This window comes from Alligator sinensis, unplaced genomic scaffold, assembly GCF_000455745.1.
Source record: "Alligator sinensis unplaced genomic scaffold, ASM45574v1 scaffold93_1, whole genome shotgun sequence".
Classification (NCBI taxonomy): domain Eukaryota; kingdom Metazoa; phylum Chordata; order Crocodylia; family Alligatoridae; genus Alligator; species Alligator sinensis.
In genome coordinates, this window is record NW_005842243.1 from 338,041 (window position 1) to 354,692 (window position 16,652).

General features: G+C 41.6%; 1 protein-coding gene across 2 annotated transcripts in view; it reads left to right on the forward strand.

Moving 5' to 3' along the window:
* Positions 1–16,652, forward strand: part of DISC1 (DISC1 scaffold protein) — a 370,273-nt gene that overhangs the window by 169,864 nt on the left and 183,757 nt on the right. For both annotated transcript variants that reach the window (XM_025208657.1, XM_025208658.1), the window contains exon 10: positions 5,437–5,625. In XM_025208657.1, coding sequence (XP_025064442.1) covers positions 5,437–5,625 — 189 coding nt within the window. The remainder of the gene's footprint in view (positions 1–5,436; positions 5,626–16,652) is intronic.

Here is a 16,652-nt window from a genome sequence, read left to right on the forward strand (position 1 = left end):
GGGGGGGGGCCCCCCCCCCCCGGCACTGAACTGTGAATATCTGCTCACACTCAGACTTATAACACTTTTAAGTAAAGCGTGATAAAGCATTTCTGCCAATGTTTTTTTGAGCGTTTCTACTTAGCCTAGATTTCCATGAATCTTGCAATATTTTTATCAGGTTTATGTAGCTGTTAGTTCCACCCATCTGGGGTAACGTTGTACAGTTAGGTTTTTATATATAACATACATTATTATATGGTATATCATCTGCACTACTGAAATAACAGTTATCGCTGGGTTGAAACTTGGCGGTAATTTAATGGATCACATTTACTCTGCAGTAGTTTAGAACAAAATAAAAATACCACATTAATCGGAACAGCAGAAGAGTTCTGTGTAAGCATGTAGCACTTTCTAAACTGGAGTTTGAGCAAAGGAGGGGGATGAAACAGTTACTCTTGTAAGACCTGCCATAGGTTTCTGAATAACTGGAAGTGATCAAAACCTTGGTTTTCTGCTTAACCTGATTCATTCATTTTATTGTTCCACTACTGATTTTGATTTTCTGAATCATTGACATTGCTTCCTTTGAAATTTTTGGTTTTCATGGTAGATGTTAGTTTCTGTTATTTGAGGACAGGTAATCTTGCTTACTGAGTGAGATCCAACAAAAATGTTCATCTTGGCAGCATGGCAATAAAAAATTAGCTCCATGTGCACAAGAAAACAATAAAGTATACTCCTTTAGGTAAAATTATTATTTAGTTATCAAATTGATACATTTTATGAAATTAAGAAAATGAAATATTTTGACAAATATATAAAGAACATTTCTGTAGCAATTTAAAGTGACTTTCAATCTGTCAAAAAGCAAAAGGACATCTTTTAATGTTAGCAGCTAAGTATATTTTGTGTGTGTGTGTAACATATATAATCAACCTCCTTGTGGCATTTAGAAAGTGCCTATTTTAGTTACTCTGATTGAGGTCAGGAGTTCATTGATGACACCTTCAGGAGGTGGTGTACTGCTCTGTATATGCTTTTCTGAATTTTCATCATGGACATATTTCTGCTATCAGGGAAAGCTGCATCAGGTAGATTTGCCTTATGGGCATATATCTAATGCCATTTCATCATTGCCTGAGTTTTGATATTAATCTTCCCTCTGGGAATTCAGAATCATTCAACAGATATGAAAGTTTTATACACAATGTCATACATTTTCCCTTGCTTTTTTTCCAGAAATATAAAGAAAAAGCTCTAGATTTGAATTAAGAATCTTTCCTTTTTCATGTTTTATTAAGACTCCTGTGCGCTGGTGCTCGTATTCATAATGACATTCATTCGGAGTAGAAACTGTTGTTTTGTTGTCAACCTTACTGACTTGGAGATAGCCAGATTATCTGCTGTTCATTAAACTTTGGGCATCTATACAAGTCCTCTTCTCTTTCCTCCGTTTTTATAGACTAGGACTACAATATTTGCACAGTGAATTAATGGAGAAAAGCATGGTAACAGCTATACACCATGCTCTTTAAGATTTAGAATTACTTAGCTGAAGATATTTGTTATAGGTTGAAGTTTGGCATGTGGAATACTGATGGAGCAAGAGAAAGGCAGAATTTTTTAAAAGCAAGAAAAGATTAAGGTTGCCTTCTTTAATTTACAGTAAAGGACAAGATATTGGATTGAGAGTCCTTTCCCCTTTTATGGTTAAATTAAAATATGCACCACATCTTTACGTTTGAAGATGACATTTTGCCAACTTTAGTTCATTGTTGGTTGATGCTGTGGCATATTTCTTAAAGTAGGAAAATATTTGTTTAAAAAATTATCATTTCTTGTACACAGGGAGCAATTTATTGTACTTTAAGGAAAGGTTTAAGAGTATATTTTATCATGTGGATGATGTTTGTAGTGTAGATAAAGCTACTATGGTTTCAGGTTCCTGTAATCTATTCATTCTTAATTTTCAAATAGTAGATTTGCTTCACAGTATTTAGAGGTAGAAATTAATCTGTAATTCCTGAATGCCTTTCCCTGTTAAGACATAATCCCTAAATGTTTCAAGAGGCAGCAGGACACTTATAAATGTTGTGTCCAGGTACTTACATGGCTGCTGTTGCCTCAGCGCTGGCCTACTTTTAAGTTTTACTGTAAGTATTCTGCTTAAGGGCTAAGGGGTGTGTGTCAGTGGGTAAATCTACACAAGTTTTTTACTGTGGAGCTGACTAATTAGCTCTGCAGTGAAGTCTCAGTGTCTGCACATGCAGCCCTATTAGGCCATAGTAACATAATAAATTCCACTGTAGGATAGTACATGTCAACACAAGTACTATCCTGTGGTATCATGATTTAGTATGTTGCAATGCATATGTAGATGCTAACAGGACTGGCTGGAGCACAAGGGTGCTTTAGTGCAGAGACTACCTGCTGGCTAGCCCTGCACTGGGGTACCCTCATGCCCCAGCTAGCCCATCCTCAGCATCTTAAGCTGGGTCAGAGCAGCCCCAGGCTGGCAGGCTGACTCCTGGGTCCCTTAGCAGCCAGGGCTGCTCTGATCCAGCTCAACATGCTGCAATTATGGGCACACATGCAAACGCAGCACCCAGGAGCAGTAAGTTCTGGTGTGAACTGTGCCGGAGTTTATTCAGTTGCATTAATTGCGTGTAGACACTCCCTGTGTGTTTAACTGACATAATTATACCTGTGGATATGGCTGCATAACAGTGATTTTTGTCAGACTGCTCATCTCCCTTCTTGTTTGGGTTTACATATACCAGTATAAAACACCTTTAGTAGACAGACCTAAAACTTAATTAGACAAATTGTACTGATATAAGCTGTTTCAGTGTAACTGTTATATCTGCCCAATGAAGCTGAAGTGGACCTAAACTTTTGTAAATTAAAACTATTTTCTATGGGTTTAATTTAGAGGGGATTAGCTCAGTTTTACTGATCTGGAAGCAGAGAAATAAAACTTAAATTGGGACACCTGGTGTATACTTGTGAATGACAAGTCCATGTACCAACTCTTTAAAACAGGGGCAGGCAATTATTTCAGGCAGAGAGCTGCTTAACAGGGTTGGTGAGCTGTCGAGGGCTGCATGAGTAGCCTCGCCCCTTGCCAGGTGTCCCACTCTCTGACTGCCATCTTGGGACCAGAAGTCCCACCCTTAACCCTTGACTTTTGTCTCTGCCCTTGCCCCCTGGTAGTATTCCTTTTGAGAGGGGGGAACCAGAAAAAAAACAAATTACACACTGAAAGTCAAACACCTACCGTAACATATTTAAATTTTATTTTAAAAATATTTTGTCATAATTTGTGTTTGTGTACTGTATATAGAGATGATTGCATAATAACTCAAAAATAAATTCTTAGTCTTTTATATTGTGTGGGTGGGTGTGGTTGGGGTCTGTGGTGGGGTGTAGGGGTGTTTATGGTGGGGTGAGGGTGTGGGGGGCATGTGGGGGAAGTTTGTGAGGGAGTGTGGCTGTGTGGGGGTGTAGGGTATGTTGGGGGTTATGTGGCGTTTGTGGGGTGTGGGTGAGTGACTGTGGAACACACTGTCCTCTTCTGTAGTCAACGCAGGCCATACTGGGGGGGGGACATGTGTGTGTGTGTCTGTCTGTTTGTCTGCGTGCATGGTTTGTGGAGGGTGAGGGAGGGTGGGAGCGGTGTGGGGACCACCCCCCCCACTCCCTTCATGGCACAGCAGAAGGTGAGGGTGCTGGTGCTTGGCTCTGGCTAGTGCTGCACATTACAGCGAAGAGCACAGCCCCTACCGGGCCGTTTGTTTCCCCAGCAGTCCCCACACTTGTGGGACACAGGAGGGAAGCCTCAGGCGCTGGAGCTAGTTGCTTTCCCTGACCCAGCCTGCTCCAGTGCCTGTGGCTTCCCCCCTGTGCCCTGTGAGTGTGGGGAGTGCCGGGGAAACAAATGGCCCCGCAGGGGTGCGCTCCTCGCAGTGCTGGCCGGAGTCAGGAGCCAGGCACCAGTGCCGAGCAGAGTGCCTCCTCCCTCCCCCCCGGTTTTACTGCTGCCCCCCATTGCCTGCCAGGGCTGTGCACCATGGAGGGGTATGGGAGGGATTTCCATACCTCTCCCCCTCACACCCACATGCTGCCCACCTGAACTCCATGCTGTTGCTGCCCCCCTGGGTGATGGCTCCGTGCTGAAGCCAGCCCCGCACTCCATGCTCCCACCCAGCTGCAGCCCTGCCCCTGCCCCCACTTCTTTACCCACTGCCTGGAGGGAGTGGGACGCCGGGGAAGCCTACAGCAGCAGCTCCATCCTCAGTTAGCGGGGCTGGCCCTTCTGCCCACGAGGGTGGGGGTGAGGCATAATAGGAAATGTTGGGGGTGGGTGTAGATGCCTCGCTCCCACCCTCGTGGGCAGAAGGACTAGACGGGTCACAATTCGTTGCGGGGTGCCGCAGACTGGATGAAACTGCCTGGCGGGCTGGATGTGGCCCACATGTTATATTTTGCCCACCCCTGCTTCAAAATGATTTAAAGTTTTATGTCTATGAATAGCCTGAAACTGATGAAGCTGTGTCCATACTATAGGGATTGTGTTATTTCAATTCTGGTATATTTGTTTTCTAGTGTAGACAAGCCCTTACTATCTGAGCATTTCATTGTCATTGATGCATTCATCCTCACAGCACTTTGGTGTTATTATCTTCATTGAATAAAACTGAGATGCAGAGAGGTTAAATGTACATATCAAAATGACAGCAGCAGGCTAGCAGCAGAGCTGCGTGTTTAACTTAATGTGAGGACAATGTGATCTGGGAACATGAGGAATCCTGCATGGCTTCTATGCTCCACCTGTCACAGAGAGACAGAGGTAGAGATTTATGACTGCTGAGACTTTGTCCATGTGATCTCATTGTTTTCTTAATTACATATTTAATGTAACCAGCAAAGTGTGTGTTGTTTATAAAAAACCTTTATGAAATACTGTTTAGTGGTTTACCTTTGTTCAAAGAAAATGCATTTTCAGTCTAAGAGATTGATAACATCCATTTAAAACATATTATGACTTGAAATACACTGCAAAACCTGGTGATGATCTGATAGATTGCAGTGTAATGACCCATGAATTACACAGTGTGAAATTTCCCTCAACTTTAATATTCAAATTAGATTTTCTCCACAAACATTTAAAAGGTTGTGATGCTATGTGTGTGCGAATGAGACAAGATAAACCATCATTTTGGATAACCTTTTTCAGTGGGTTATTGAGAGAGTTGCCTGTAATAAGATTCAGTAGAGGAGAAAAATTAAGACCAACTCAAAACTTTCCTGGCTTTCATTACTGCTGTTGAAGCTATTGTTTGGATGTTTAGTTGCTTAATTTCCCATGTTTTCTATGTAATCTACTGATGTTGCAATTGTTTGTTTCCTTCTCTTTTCCTGTCCACCCCTGCTCTCCAAATGCATCTGCAGGACGTAATTTCTGTACTGCTAAGGATCTTGCAGAAGAAATTAGATCATTAACATCTGAGAAAGAAGGGCTGGAGGGACTTCTCCAAGAGCTCTTGGTACTGAGTGCCAGAAATGTCCGAAAATTAGAGAGAATTAAAGAAGATTACAACAGACTGAAACAAGAACTGGAGCAGGGGGAGTCTGCCTTTGGTAAGCAGTTCACCAGCTGTCGCATGATTGAAGCCTTGCTTGTGCTCTGTTGTGGATGATCCAGGATTCTGCTTGATTTGATGAACAGCCCTGTGAAATGTGACATGCAGAATGTACCATTTTTTAGGAGGGAAATTTTGGCAGGACCTTGATAAACAGTAGGTTGAACATGCTGTCAGGCTTTGTCTTGTCATTCATGAGTGACATTTTTTCTGGCTTTGTACACATTCGGTGCAGAATGGTTCCAGCATTTTTCTTAGCCCTGGTTTTTAAAAAGTCTCTCAGGCTGAAACCTACTTAATAATATTGGTTTATATGCATCTACCTCATATACATGATAAAATAACAACTTGTCTATAAACTTGTCCATTGCCTCTGGAAAATTGGGTTGCTCACAGCAGTAGCAGCCCTTGCAGGGAGCCTTTAATGCCATTGAATGTTGAGTTCAGGTGTGCCTTGTGAAAGGATGTAATTCTCTGTCAGGCACAAGGTTTTGAAAACAAAGGTCTTTACTTAAATCAAAGATTAAGGAGGATTTAAATGGTTTAGCAGTTAAAACTTGCATCTAAACATAAGCAACAATGTGACTTACTATATTTCACAGCAGAAAAAAGATATTTGACCAGTGATCATCTAAATGCAATTGACAGAGTAAGGAAGTAGCAAGGATAATTCTAGGTGCAGTAGAACCTGCCATCCCCTCTTGAAGTTATCAGATAAAGTGGCTTTCTGGCTTGTTTAAACAAATACCTGAGCAGTATTTAATTGATTACAAATGTATGAGTACTGCATTTCCTCTAACATTAAAATGCAAACTGAGAGATGCACTCTTGGGAAAGGTTTAGAGTTAGTTTCAAGGATTTGAAACCTCAGAGTGTTTTTTGGGTAGGGGAAGAGGGACAAGTATTGCTCTCTTGGAAAACAGTAGCTTGTGTTTCCTAGGTAACCAGTCAACCAAGCTACCTTAAAACCAAGAGAGAGAGATTTTGTAGGCCATTAAGACTTGCTTTTAAAATTACATGAAAGAATGGAAAGAAGAATAGTCCTCTACAGTGCTAGATAGGTGTCCATTCTATTAGAAACAAGAAAAGATCCAGAAGAGGCATACAAATTTTTATTTGTGTTCCTTCAAAATGTACGTGCTGTACTCAGGAAATGTAATTCAAAAGTAGATAATGCAGCATGCTTCATTATTAGTTGGGTTTGCCAGTGGATTGAAGAGCTTTGTCACCTTCAAAGCTGTGCATTTCGAATTACTACTTAGTCTAAGTTAACCAAATGGAATTTCTTTAAATCATTATTTTCCCAATGGTACATACTGCAGCTGAGTTTGTATTCAGTAATCTTTTAGACTAATATCTATGTGAGTTTACTGAAGTACCAGAATTGGTAGCAGTTTAAAGATTGTTAGTTTCTTCCTCCTGTCCCTCTTTTTTTTTTATTTAATTATAGATATTTTGTTGATACCTACTGCATATTATAACTATAGTAGATTGAAAAAAATTGGCATCTTGTACCCTAGAGACTTTCTTTAAATAATTGTGATAGTTTGTGAATAAATGCAGAAAGCTTTTTTCCTGTGTGAAATGAAACTTATAGAGCTAAAATTACTCAAAAGTACATAAATAATTAAATGTTAATATTTTGTTTTCATTGTATCATCTAACCTATTTTCTTCTTTATGAGGTAGATCGTCCTTTAGGTCATGGACATTTAGCATGATTTAAATATTAGGAAATTTAGTTGAAAACCAAACTTTCACTTTTACTGCGATAAAGGTATTGTATTTTTTTAAACAAGACATTCTGTTTTAGGAATGAGTTGTCATTTCACCTAATACTTTAATGTCTGAAAAATAAAACACAAGCAAGTGGAATGGGATTTTTACTACAGAATAATTTAAACTGCAGATGGCATATAACCACTGAGAAGGCTTTTTCTGTGATTGCTGGTTCTTTTTCCCCCTTCAATGTTGCTCTCCCTTTCCAATGGCAGTCTGATTGGTGATGAGGATGATTTTTTTAGGATTGTTGTTGCAGTTAACTTTTAGCAACTGACAATTGAAATGAGTTGAATAACTGACTTTGGGCTGCATCAATACTCATCATGAAGTCTATTTTGTAGTAATGCTGGTTCAGAAAAGCTGAGGGAGGAGAAGAGAACTCCCAGTGGAAATGATGACTTTAAGTTTTGTCAGGAAATGTTAATATCCCACCACTCACAGCTCTGACCCCCTTTTATGGTTAACAGGAATATTAAGAAAAGCATACATGGGAAATAGTGCTGAAGGCTAAATGCAAGCTTCTGAACAATGGGCTGGCAAGTTAAAGAGTATCTGTATTATGCAAATGTGTATAATATCCTGCTTATTAATTTGAGTTTAGAAGGCAGTAGCAGACTCTGTAAAGTGAGTTACTACATGCATTACCATTATCCTTAGAAGGCAGCCTGTCATGATTTTAGCTATCTTTGATGTAAAATTATCTTCAGTTTGCTTAAAGAAAAAGCATTGTAAGATGTTAATTTGTTTAAAAGTGAGGTAACAAATAAAACAAAAACATGGAGAAATAAACCTGAATAATCTGATTTGGGTTTTCCAGGATCTGAAACAGAATACTTTTTTTTTGTTAATTCCAGAATATTATTTTTCTTCATCTTTTCCTCTGTACATTCAAGTGTCAGATGTCTCTGTAAACTTTTTTTTTACTGCAGCGCTAGCTCAGAAAATAACTTGAGTGTTGTCTCAAACTCATCTACACATAGATGTATCTAGCTGGAATTAGTTGTGCTTTCCATTTGAACTAGCTATTGCATCAGGGGCTTGGTTTGAAGTTAGAGTGCTGTGACACTTAAGACAAGGATTGGCCTCTCTCTGCTACGAATACAGATTGTTGCTGCTGAAACTATCACATTGCACAGAAAGTTGTATTTGTAGTATGACTGCTTTCACTCAAACTTTGCTTGGGTGCTGTTAATTTGCGCCAACAGCTATGAAAACAAGCCCTCTGTTTGGCCCCTGAATACTTATGGTAGTTTTAATTACATTAATAGCGGAGGAGATAATCTTTCACTATAGGCAGCAGATGCTTCAATTTTTGTTTCTACATAGATAATCAGATCAGTGGTATGTCACTTTATGATCCTCCTACTCTGGCTTTGTGCTTTTCTTTATATATAAAAAAAATCTTTGGAACAATCTTCTCCTTCCCCAGCAGCTTAAGCTCTCCTCTCTTCTCTTCTCCATTCCTGCAACTGCCACAAAGCTTTCCTATAGTGATCTCTTCCTGTACCTGCTTCTGCTTGAGCTTTGTATTTGTAAGTGTGTTGAGAAATGAGTTGTGTTTATAATATTATTTTAGTAGCATATAAACATTTGCTTTTCCTGAGAAATTTGAAACCCTAAAATACATTTATAAATGTGTGCGCTCATGTGCGTGCACATACATGCTTTGGTTTTTTACTGCCTCTCATGTAGAAATTGGTCAACTATTTTGTACTTTATTAATATTGTTGATTTCTCCCTGTAACTCCAATATAAGGAGGCAGACATCAAGGGAAGAGATTTAATCGCACAATAAGGGCTGGAATTTTAAATAGGACACATCATTAGCATGTTAATGAATTTTCTCACTTTGTGCCAGCTGCCCAAGTAGAACAGATATTGCAGATGCAGTGGAAAAATCTGGCTTGGCTTTCTGAGCTGTGAGCTGTCAGGGTTTTGTGGAAAGGAGTTGTTAAGAAATATGAAAGGCTTTTTAATCAAACGATTAAAAACGTTTGTGTTTTTTTCTTTGTATAATAGTAACATCAACTGATAACTTAGTAACTTTTATCTGAGGTTCTCAAAGATCTTTACAAAAATGGTCAAGAACAATTATTTCCATTTCGCTAATATGGAAGTCAAGGCTCAGAGGAGTAGAAACAGTTGGCTTAGGATCACACAAGGCAGGGGTCAGCAACCTATGGCCCACAGGTAAGGTCTGGCCGCTGCAGACGTTTTATCCAGTTTGAAGAACCAGGGGGCTTCAATGGTGTTTTGGCAGTGGGCAGTTTCACTTGCACAGTGGGCAGCACTGAGTGATGGCAGCAGTGGTGATGGCATAAGTGAGTTGGAAGCAATTTGCACTCACAGCTAAGTTCCTTTTAAAGTGCCCCCATGCTCCAAAATGCCTAACATAAGGTTTGCTCCACATTGGCATCACATTATTCTGGAGGTGGCTGCTCAAAACATAAGTCTCACCTACTCACTCTTACTCTGCATACACCAAACCTGGAAATACAGAAATCTGGACACTGTGCTGACACCCCCTGCTGCCAGGCTTGAGACTTCTGTCTTGCAAGACCTCGAAAGTAGAGGCACCCTGGAGCATCCTCAGAATGGCATTTCCGGTTTTGGATGGTGCAGAGGTGGAGTGAGTGGGCGGGACTTGTTTTCTGGCAGCAGCATTGAGACCAAGACGATATAGACACCCCCCTATTGAGATAAAAGAGAGAGTTGGGTATAGAATCCAGATTCCTGCCTCCCACTCTGTTGTTCTAAGCAGACTAATGCTGCATAGAAGCATTTTAGATTAATATAGGAACACAAGACTGGAAAGGGCTGCCTGGGCCAACAAGTCCCAGTCCCCTTTTTTTGCAGACCATCATTTCCCCCAGGTATCCCCAACATCACCACTTCAAGCCTTTCCACAAAATTGCAAGGAACTCTACTGAACAAGCAGGAACAATTAGTGACAGACAGGGGGGACAAGGCTTAGTTCTTCATTGCTGTCATTTACTTGGATTTTAGGAAGGCCTTCAATAAGGTATCTCATCCCATTCTCATAAATAAATTAAGAGGCTGTGACTTAGATAATTACACAGTCCAGTGGGTAGCAAGTTGGCTTGGAGGTTGCACCCAGAGAGTGGTAGTGGATGGGTTGGTATCGACCTGGAAGGATGTGGGTAGTGGGGTCCCACAGGGTTCGGTTCTTGGATCACTCTTCAGTGTCTTCATCAGTGACTTGGATGTGAGCGTGAAGTGTACTCTGTCCAAGTTTGCGGATGATACTAAATTGTGGGGTGAAGTGAATACACCAGAGGGTAGGGAACGATTGCAGGCAGACCTGGACAGGTTGAAAAAGTGGGCAGAACACAATAGGGTGCATTTCAACAAGGACAAATGCAGAGTGCTACACCTAGGGCGCAAAAATATCCAGCACACCTACTGGCTGGGAAATCCCCCTCTCAGCAGCACAGAAGCAGAAGGGGATCTCAGAGTCATAGTGGACTCCAAGATGAACATGCATCATCAGTGTGACGAAATCATCAGCAAAGCTAACCACACTTTATCATGCATCAGCAGACGCATGATGAATAGATCCAAGGAGGTGAAACTTCCCCTCTATGCGGCATTGGTCAAGCTGCAGTTGGAGTACTGCGTCCAGTTTTGGGCGCCACGCTTTAAGAAGGATGTGGATAACCTCCAGAGGGTCCAGAGAACTGCCACTCGTATGGTTAAGGGGGTTTGCAGGCCAAGGCCTATGAGGAGAGACTAAGGGACTTGGATCTCTTCGGCCTCCACAAGAGAAGGCTGAGAGGTGATCTTGTGACCACCTGCAAATTCATTAGTGGGGCGCAGCAAGGAACTGGAGATGCTCTGTTCACCAGGGCACCTCTTGGGATAACAAGGAACAATGGTCACAATCTGACAGACATCAGATTTAGGCTAGACATCAGGAAGAACTTCTTTACAGTAAGGGTGGCCAGTATTTGGAATGGGTTTCCAAGGGAGGTGGTGCTCTCCCCTAGCTTCGGGGTCTTTAAGAGAAGGCTAGATAGGCATCTGGCTGGGGTTATCTGACCCCAGCACTCAACTCTTTCCTGCCCATGGCAAGGGTTTGGACTTGATAATCTGTTGAGGTCCCTTTCGACCCTAGCATCTATGATTCTACAAATATCTAAAACACCAAGAACACCCTATAACGTATGCCACAGGCAAAAATTGGGGAGGTGATGGAATTAGCAATACTCTGCCACTGTAACAGCAGGGAATGAAATCTGAGGACAGGAATGCACTGTGTTACACAGGAAGGCAAACAACTTTCTGCCACTCCTCTCCCTCCGAGTTCTTGCCAGTCTGACTCGGTGGAAAAAATCCATCCTGACCCCAAATGTGATGATTTGGTATGTCTCTGAGTGGAAGAGCAAGACTATCTAGCCTAGAAAATGAGTCCTCTAAGTAGCAGGAGGTACATCAGCTTATCCATCAATAGCTTGCAGCCTTTGGCCACTGTCCCAGCATTGCAGATAAAAGTTGGGGAAAACCCCAACCATGAAATCTCTCCCACAGATCTGTAGCATTTATGAGGGTAAAATTTGTCTTCCTTGCCCCTACTGACAATCACCACAAGCCCCGAACTTGAAATTACTAGGCGCCTTTCATATTGTCCCCTCTATTCCATAGTTTGGGGATTGCAAATACATAATTGTAACTATCACACACAGTGGTTATAGAGCCAGAACACTGTCTTATCACACCATCCCCCTCACAAACTTTATCTGGTCTTAAAGTGATTCAGGTTCTTTGTCACCACTACTGGGCCTGGAACCCATTCCAAAACTTTGTTTTCCATAGCTAGTGTTAGCTATTTTGTATTTTTGCCAGTCTTGGTTTTCAGCTTGTAAAGCTTTTCTCCTGCCCTGATATTAATCATATTTGCTCTCAATCTCCATATTGTTAAACTAAACAGGTCAAGCTGCTTTAATCTTTTTTCATAAGAAAGAGTCTCCATTCCCTTAACTATTTTAGTGGCTCTTTTTCAACCTGTTCTTGTTTAACTTAATCTTTTTAAAACACTGGAACCAGAATGCATGCAGTTATATTAATGGCATCTTATCAGTGCCATATACAACGGTATTGGTAACTTCTTGTCTCTGTTGAATATCCCATGCCTCTGCGTTCTTAGGATGTCATTAGCCTTTTTCACAGCCACGTTGCACCAGTGGCTTATGATCATCCTAAAATCAACCAATATGTTCTCTTTCCTCAGTTCTCACCAATTTATGCATTTTGTCTTTTAGCTAAAAGCTTTGTTACAAGACCCCATAAGTGTATGACTTTGCACTTCATACTTTTAAATTTCACTACATTCTTGTGTCCATTGCACACGATTATCTAAATCTTTCTGCATAATAATCCAGTCCTTGTTAGGATTGGCAACATTCCCCTCCCTTCCAGCTTAAAATCATTTGCAAATTTCATGAGTTTATATGTAGTTCACTTTTAAGGTTGCAAATAGAAAAGTTAAATAGGATAAGTCCTAAGACTGATCTGTAAACAACACCATCAGTAACTGCCCTCTGTTCAGATAACTAACTTAACAACACACTCTCCTTTAACTCCTTATCAACTTCATAATTGTAGCACTGTCACCTATAGGTTCTATAGGGCTATAGATGTTAGGATAACAGGATGACGTTTTCTCTCTTGCTTTCCCAGGCAGAGGGGCTTTATATTACCACGACACCCCTCCTAGTTGTTAGAATCTCACCCACCACAATTTTGATGTTTTAGTGAAAGAGGATGGACCCAAAAGAAAAAAAAGAAAAGAAAAAACAAAACAAAAGTAGGAACAAAGTTCCATGCTGGCTTTGTGGCACAAAATGGGCCTCTACCATTCTCTACACCCTGGCCTTACCCCTTCTTAGCCCTTATATTTCTTTCAGGGCACACCAAGAAAAAAAGAAAGTTTTTCGCCTTTTCTGGCAGCAGTGGTTTTGCTTTGATTGGTATTAGCTTGTCTGGGGTCACTCCGTTTCCTGCTGCTTTCCCTCAGTCCTACTTCCTTTCTCTACTCATCTCAATCTTCTCCTACTTAACTTTGGTAAGTTTCCAGTTCATAGTGGGAGTTTGCCTCTCTCATTGCCATCCCAGCCTTTGCGGCTTCAGGGTTCCTCTGATCCCCATCCACCCTCTCTTGAACTGGTCTCTTGCCTCACTCTTGGCTGAGCGGTTCCAGGGAGGGAGTTCCTGTCTGGTCTGTGTTTTCCAGCATGGGCTCTTCCCTTGGCTGCCCCTCTCTGGGGCTGGAAATAGGCAGCGTGATGTGGCACGGACCAATCCGGAGCCGGCATTCACTCTGGAAGCAGGTTTTTCTGCTGTTTGTGTTTCCTGCGGTCCTTGGATCTTTTACGGTAAGTGCCGAAGAAGGGTTGTTTTTGTTTTTTTTACAGGAAACCCCCTTCCCTGGCTTCTCTCTTCCTTACACACTGATCTCTGTCCCCTGCAGTTTGACCAATATTTTCCCATGATTCGTGGTATCAAAATCTTTCCTGTTTTGTTTCAGCCATTGCATCTTGTTTTTATACAGTCGTCTTCCTCTTATTTCTGTTCTTCCAAAAGAGTTTGTAACGTGCATTGTCTGCATTCCACCTAGGCTACTGTTCTGTTCTCTCCCTTATTCCTATGATGTCTGGTTTTGCATTACACACCAGGAGTTTCAGATTCCTCCATTTTATTGCCTAGACTCTTTGCATTGGTGTACAAACAGTTAACTTGTTTCTGTCTAACCTTACCCAAGTTTCCTTTTGGAAAGTATGCATCTCTCTCCTTTCCATTTACAGTTATTGTTGACTTTTCACTGTTGGTCCAGTTGGGAGGGAAGATTAGGGAATCCAGGTGCTGGCTGCAAGCCTGCAGCTGGCTTCCCCCAGCATTGGCCCCTCCTCCTTCCCAGCCTTGGAGCTATTTTGAGAATGGGAGGAGGGAACGGGAGCAGAGTGATTTTTGTTCTAGGGGATCTGCAGCCCATGCTGGAGTTTGTTGTGGGGGTTCCCCAACCTCCAGTGCTGCTGAACAGACCCCAAACCAAACTCCGTTTGCTCCCTTTCCCCCCTCCCATTCTAAAAAGAGCTGGGAAGCAGGCAGACACAAGTTATGGCAGATGCTGTGTTTTGAAATGTCTTCATGCAATGAGGGTTTAGATTTTCATGGGATCTGGGGCCTTTTAAAGTGCGTTGTAGCTGTGCACTCCTGTTTGGTCACAGCTGTAGAGCACTTTCAGGGGCCAGATTAGGTGAAAATTGTCACTTATGCCCTGCACTTTTTATTTTCCGAGACTCAGTTCCCCATTCTTTTTGGGGCTGGCTGTTCTTCTCTTCTTTCATGCCATTTCAGTTTCAGATCCTGCCCATTTCTCCTCTTCATCTCTTAATACACTAAACAGATTCCTCAGTTCTGTCTTGCCCCCATAAACCAGTTGCTTCCGTTGGTTTGCTCTCAGAATTACATGCCTCCTTGGGTTTCTATCCTTTTCTGAAGATCTGCCCCTTCGGTGATCTTTCTTGGTAGTTGTTTGCAGCTTCTCATTTTATATGCAACCACTCTTCTCCTTCCTTCCATTACCTGCTGCACATTCTCTCTGAACTCCATCACTGTCTTCAGTTTAATTTCTAGCCTTTTGATTTTCTTCTCCATGACCACCATTAAGTGAATTTTCATGAAGGTGTTGTTGGCAAGAGGGACTGATTCAAGGATAATATACAGCCCACAGCTTACACAGCTTGTCATCCACATTTCCTCCATCTTGCTTGCAGAACTTCTCCATGGATGGCAGTGTTGCCATCCGTTTTGTACTTTTTATGTTGTAAAAAAATGCTTAGAAGTGAAAAAAAAAAAAAAGACCTTTGCAGCAAAGTAAAAGAAACAATGGGGTGGGCAAAGGAAATAAAAACCTCACAGTCACTATGCAAACTCAAGCAGTGTTTAAAATTAAGTAATGCTTAAGTCTTTATGTATATTTTTGTACTTCTGGTTGCAAGAATCTTTACTGCCTAGTCAGGTTCTGACTGTATATTAGGGAATCTGGCACTTACCCATGGACTTCCTCTTCAAGGTGAGGAGTTCTGTCATGATAAGAAAAAAATCTTATTTCCTGGCAGCAGCCCAAAACAGCCAAATCCTATGCCAGAGAAGAGAAATGTAATTACTTTCCTGCTGACCAGACAACTTGCTGGGTTGCCCTTAAGAATCCTAGTAGCATTGATTGGCCTGTCTGAACAAAGCATGGAAACGAAACCTGCCCTCTTGTCTCAGTTTCCATTTAATCACTACTGGTAGACAGATTTGGCTTTCTGGTTTGCCAGATTCTGCTCCTGTCTTTGCTTTGCCACTTTGTCAGGATGTCTTTGTTGAGTCGCCTCAAATAAAATTTCCTAGCCCAAATGATTTTCTAGAGGACCCACCATGTGGCACTAAAATAAAATAGGCCCTTCATGCACATGCCAAAGCAGTGTTTAACTCTTTGCATTATCCCTTGTTTGGCAGCTGACCTTCCAGTTCTTGTTTATAAACTCCCATTGACCTCAACCAGAGCTTTATCTGAATAAGAGTTGCTGGTGTTCAGGCTTTAAAGCTCTTACCAGCCTACTTGCAGAGCGGCTGGGGCTTTCTGCAAATGAACAGCCTTATTTATCAAACAATAAAGTGAATGGAACAGATGGGCAGCTTAAGGAGTCCAGATTCAGAAATACAAGTACGAGCAATGTCTGTCATGCTCAATGATTCTTGCACTCATTTAACATACATATGCTGCCTGCTTACACAGGTAGTCTACAAGGATTTGTTGTTTAATTAAAGGGAAACGTATATTTTTTAAGTACTCTCTTCCCCTCCCCTATTTTATGTTTGGGCCTGGGTGCTAAAAACTAAAATACAATGTTGTAAGATTATTTATGTATTAGATTTAGATCCTGCCCTATCCATATGGCTCAGAGTGGGTTATAGTAAACAAGCAACCAACAGACAGGATTCTCCAAGCACCCCAAAATTTGAAACTCCAGCCCACCCCTGGCTCCCAACCAGTGCCTCCCTGCCCAGACTTCCACACAAGGAAAGCCTCCCACCAATCCCAGTTGTTTCCCAACCACATCTCCCAATCACCACACATCAGGAATGATCAGTATAGTATAGTACAACCCAGATAACTCATATAATTTGATCTCTTAGCCCAAGGGGGGGGGGGGGGCAACTTTTTTGGGGGGGTGCA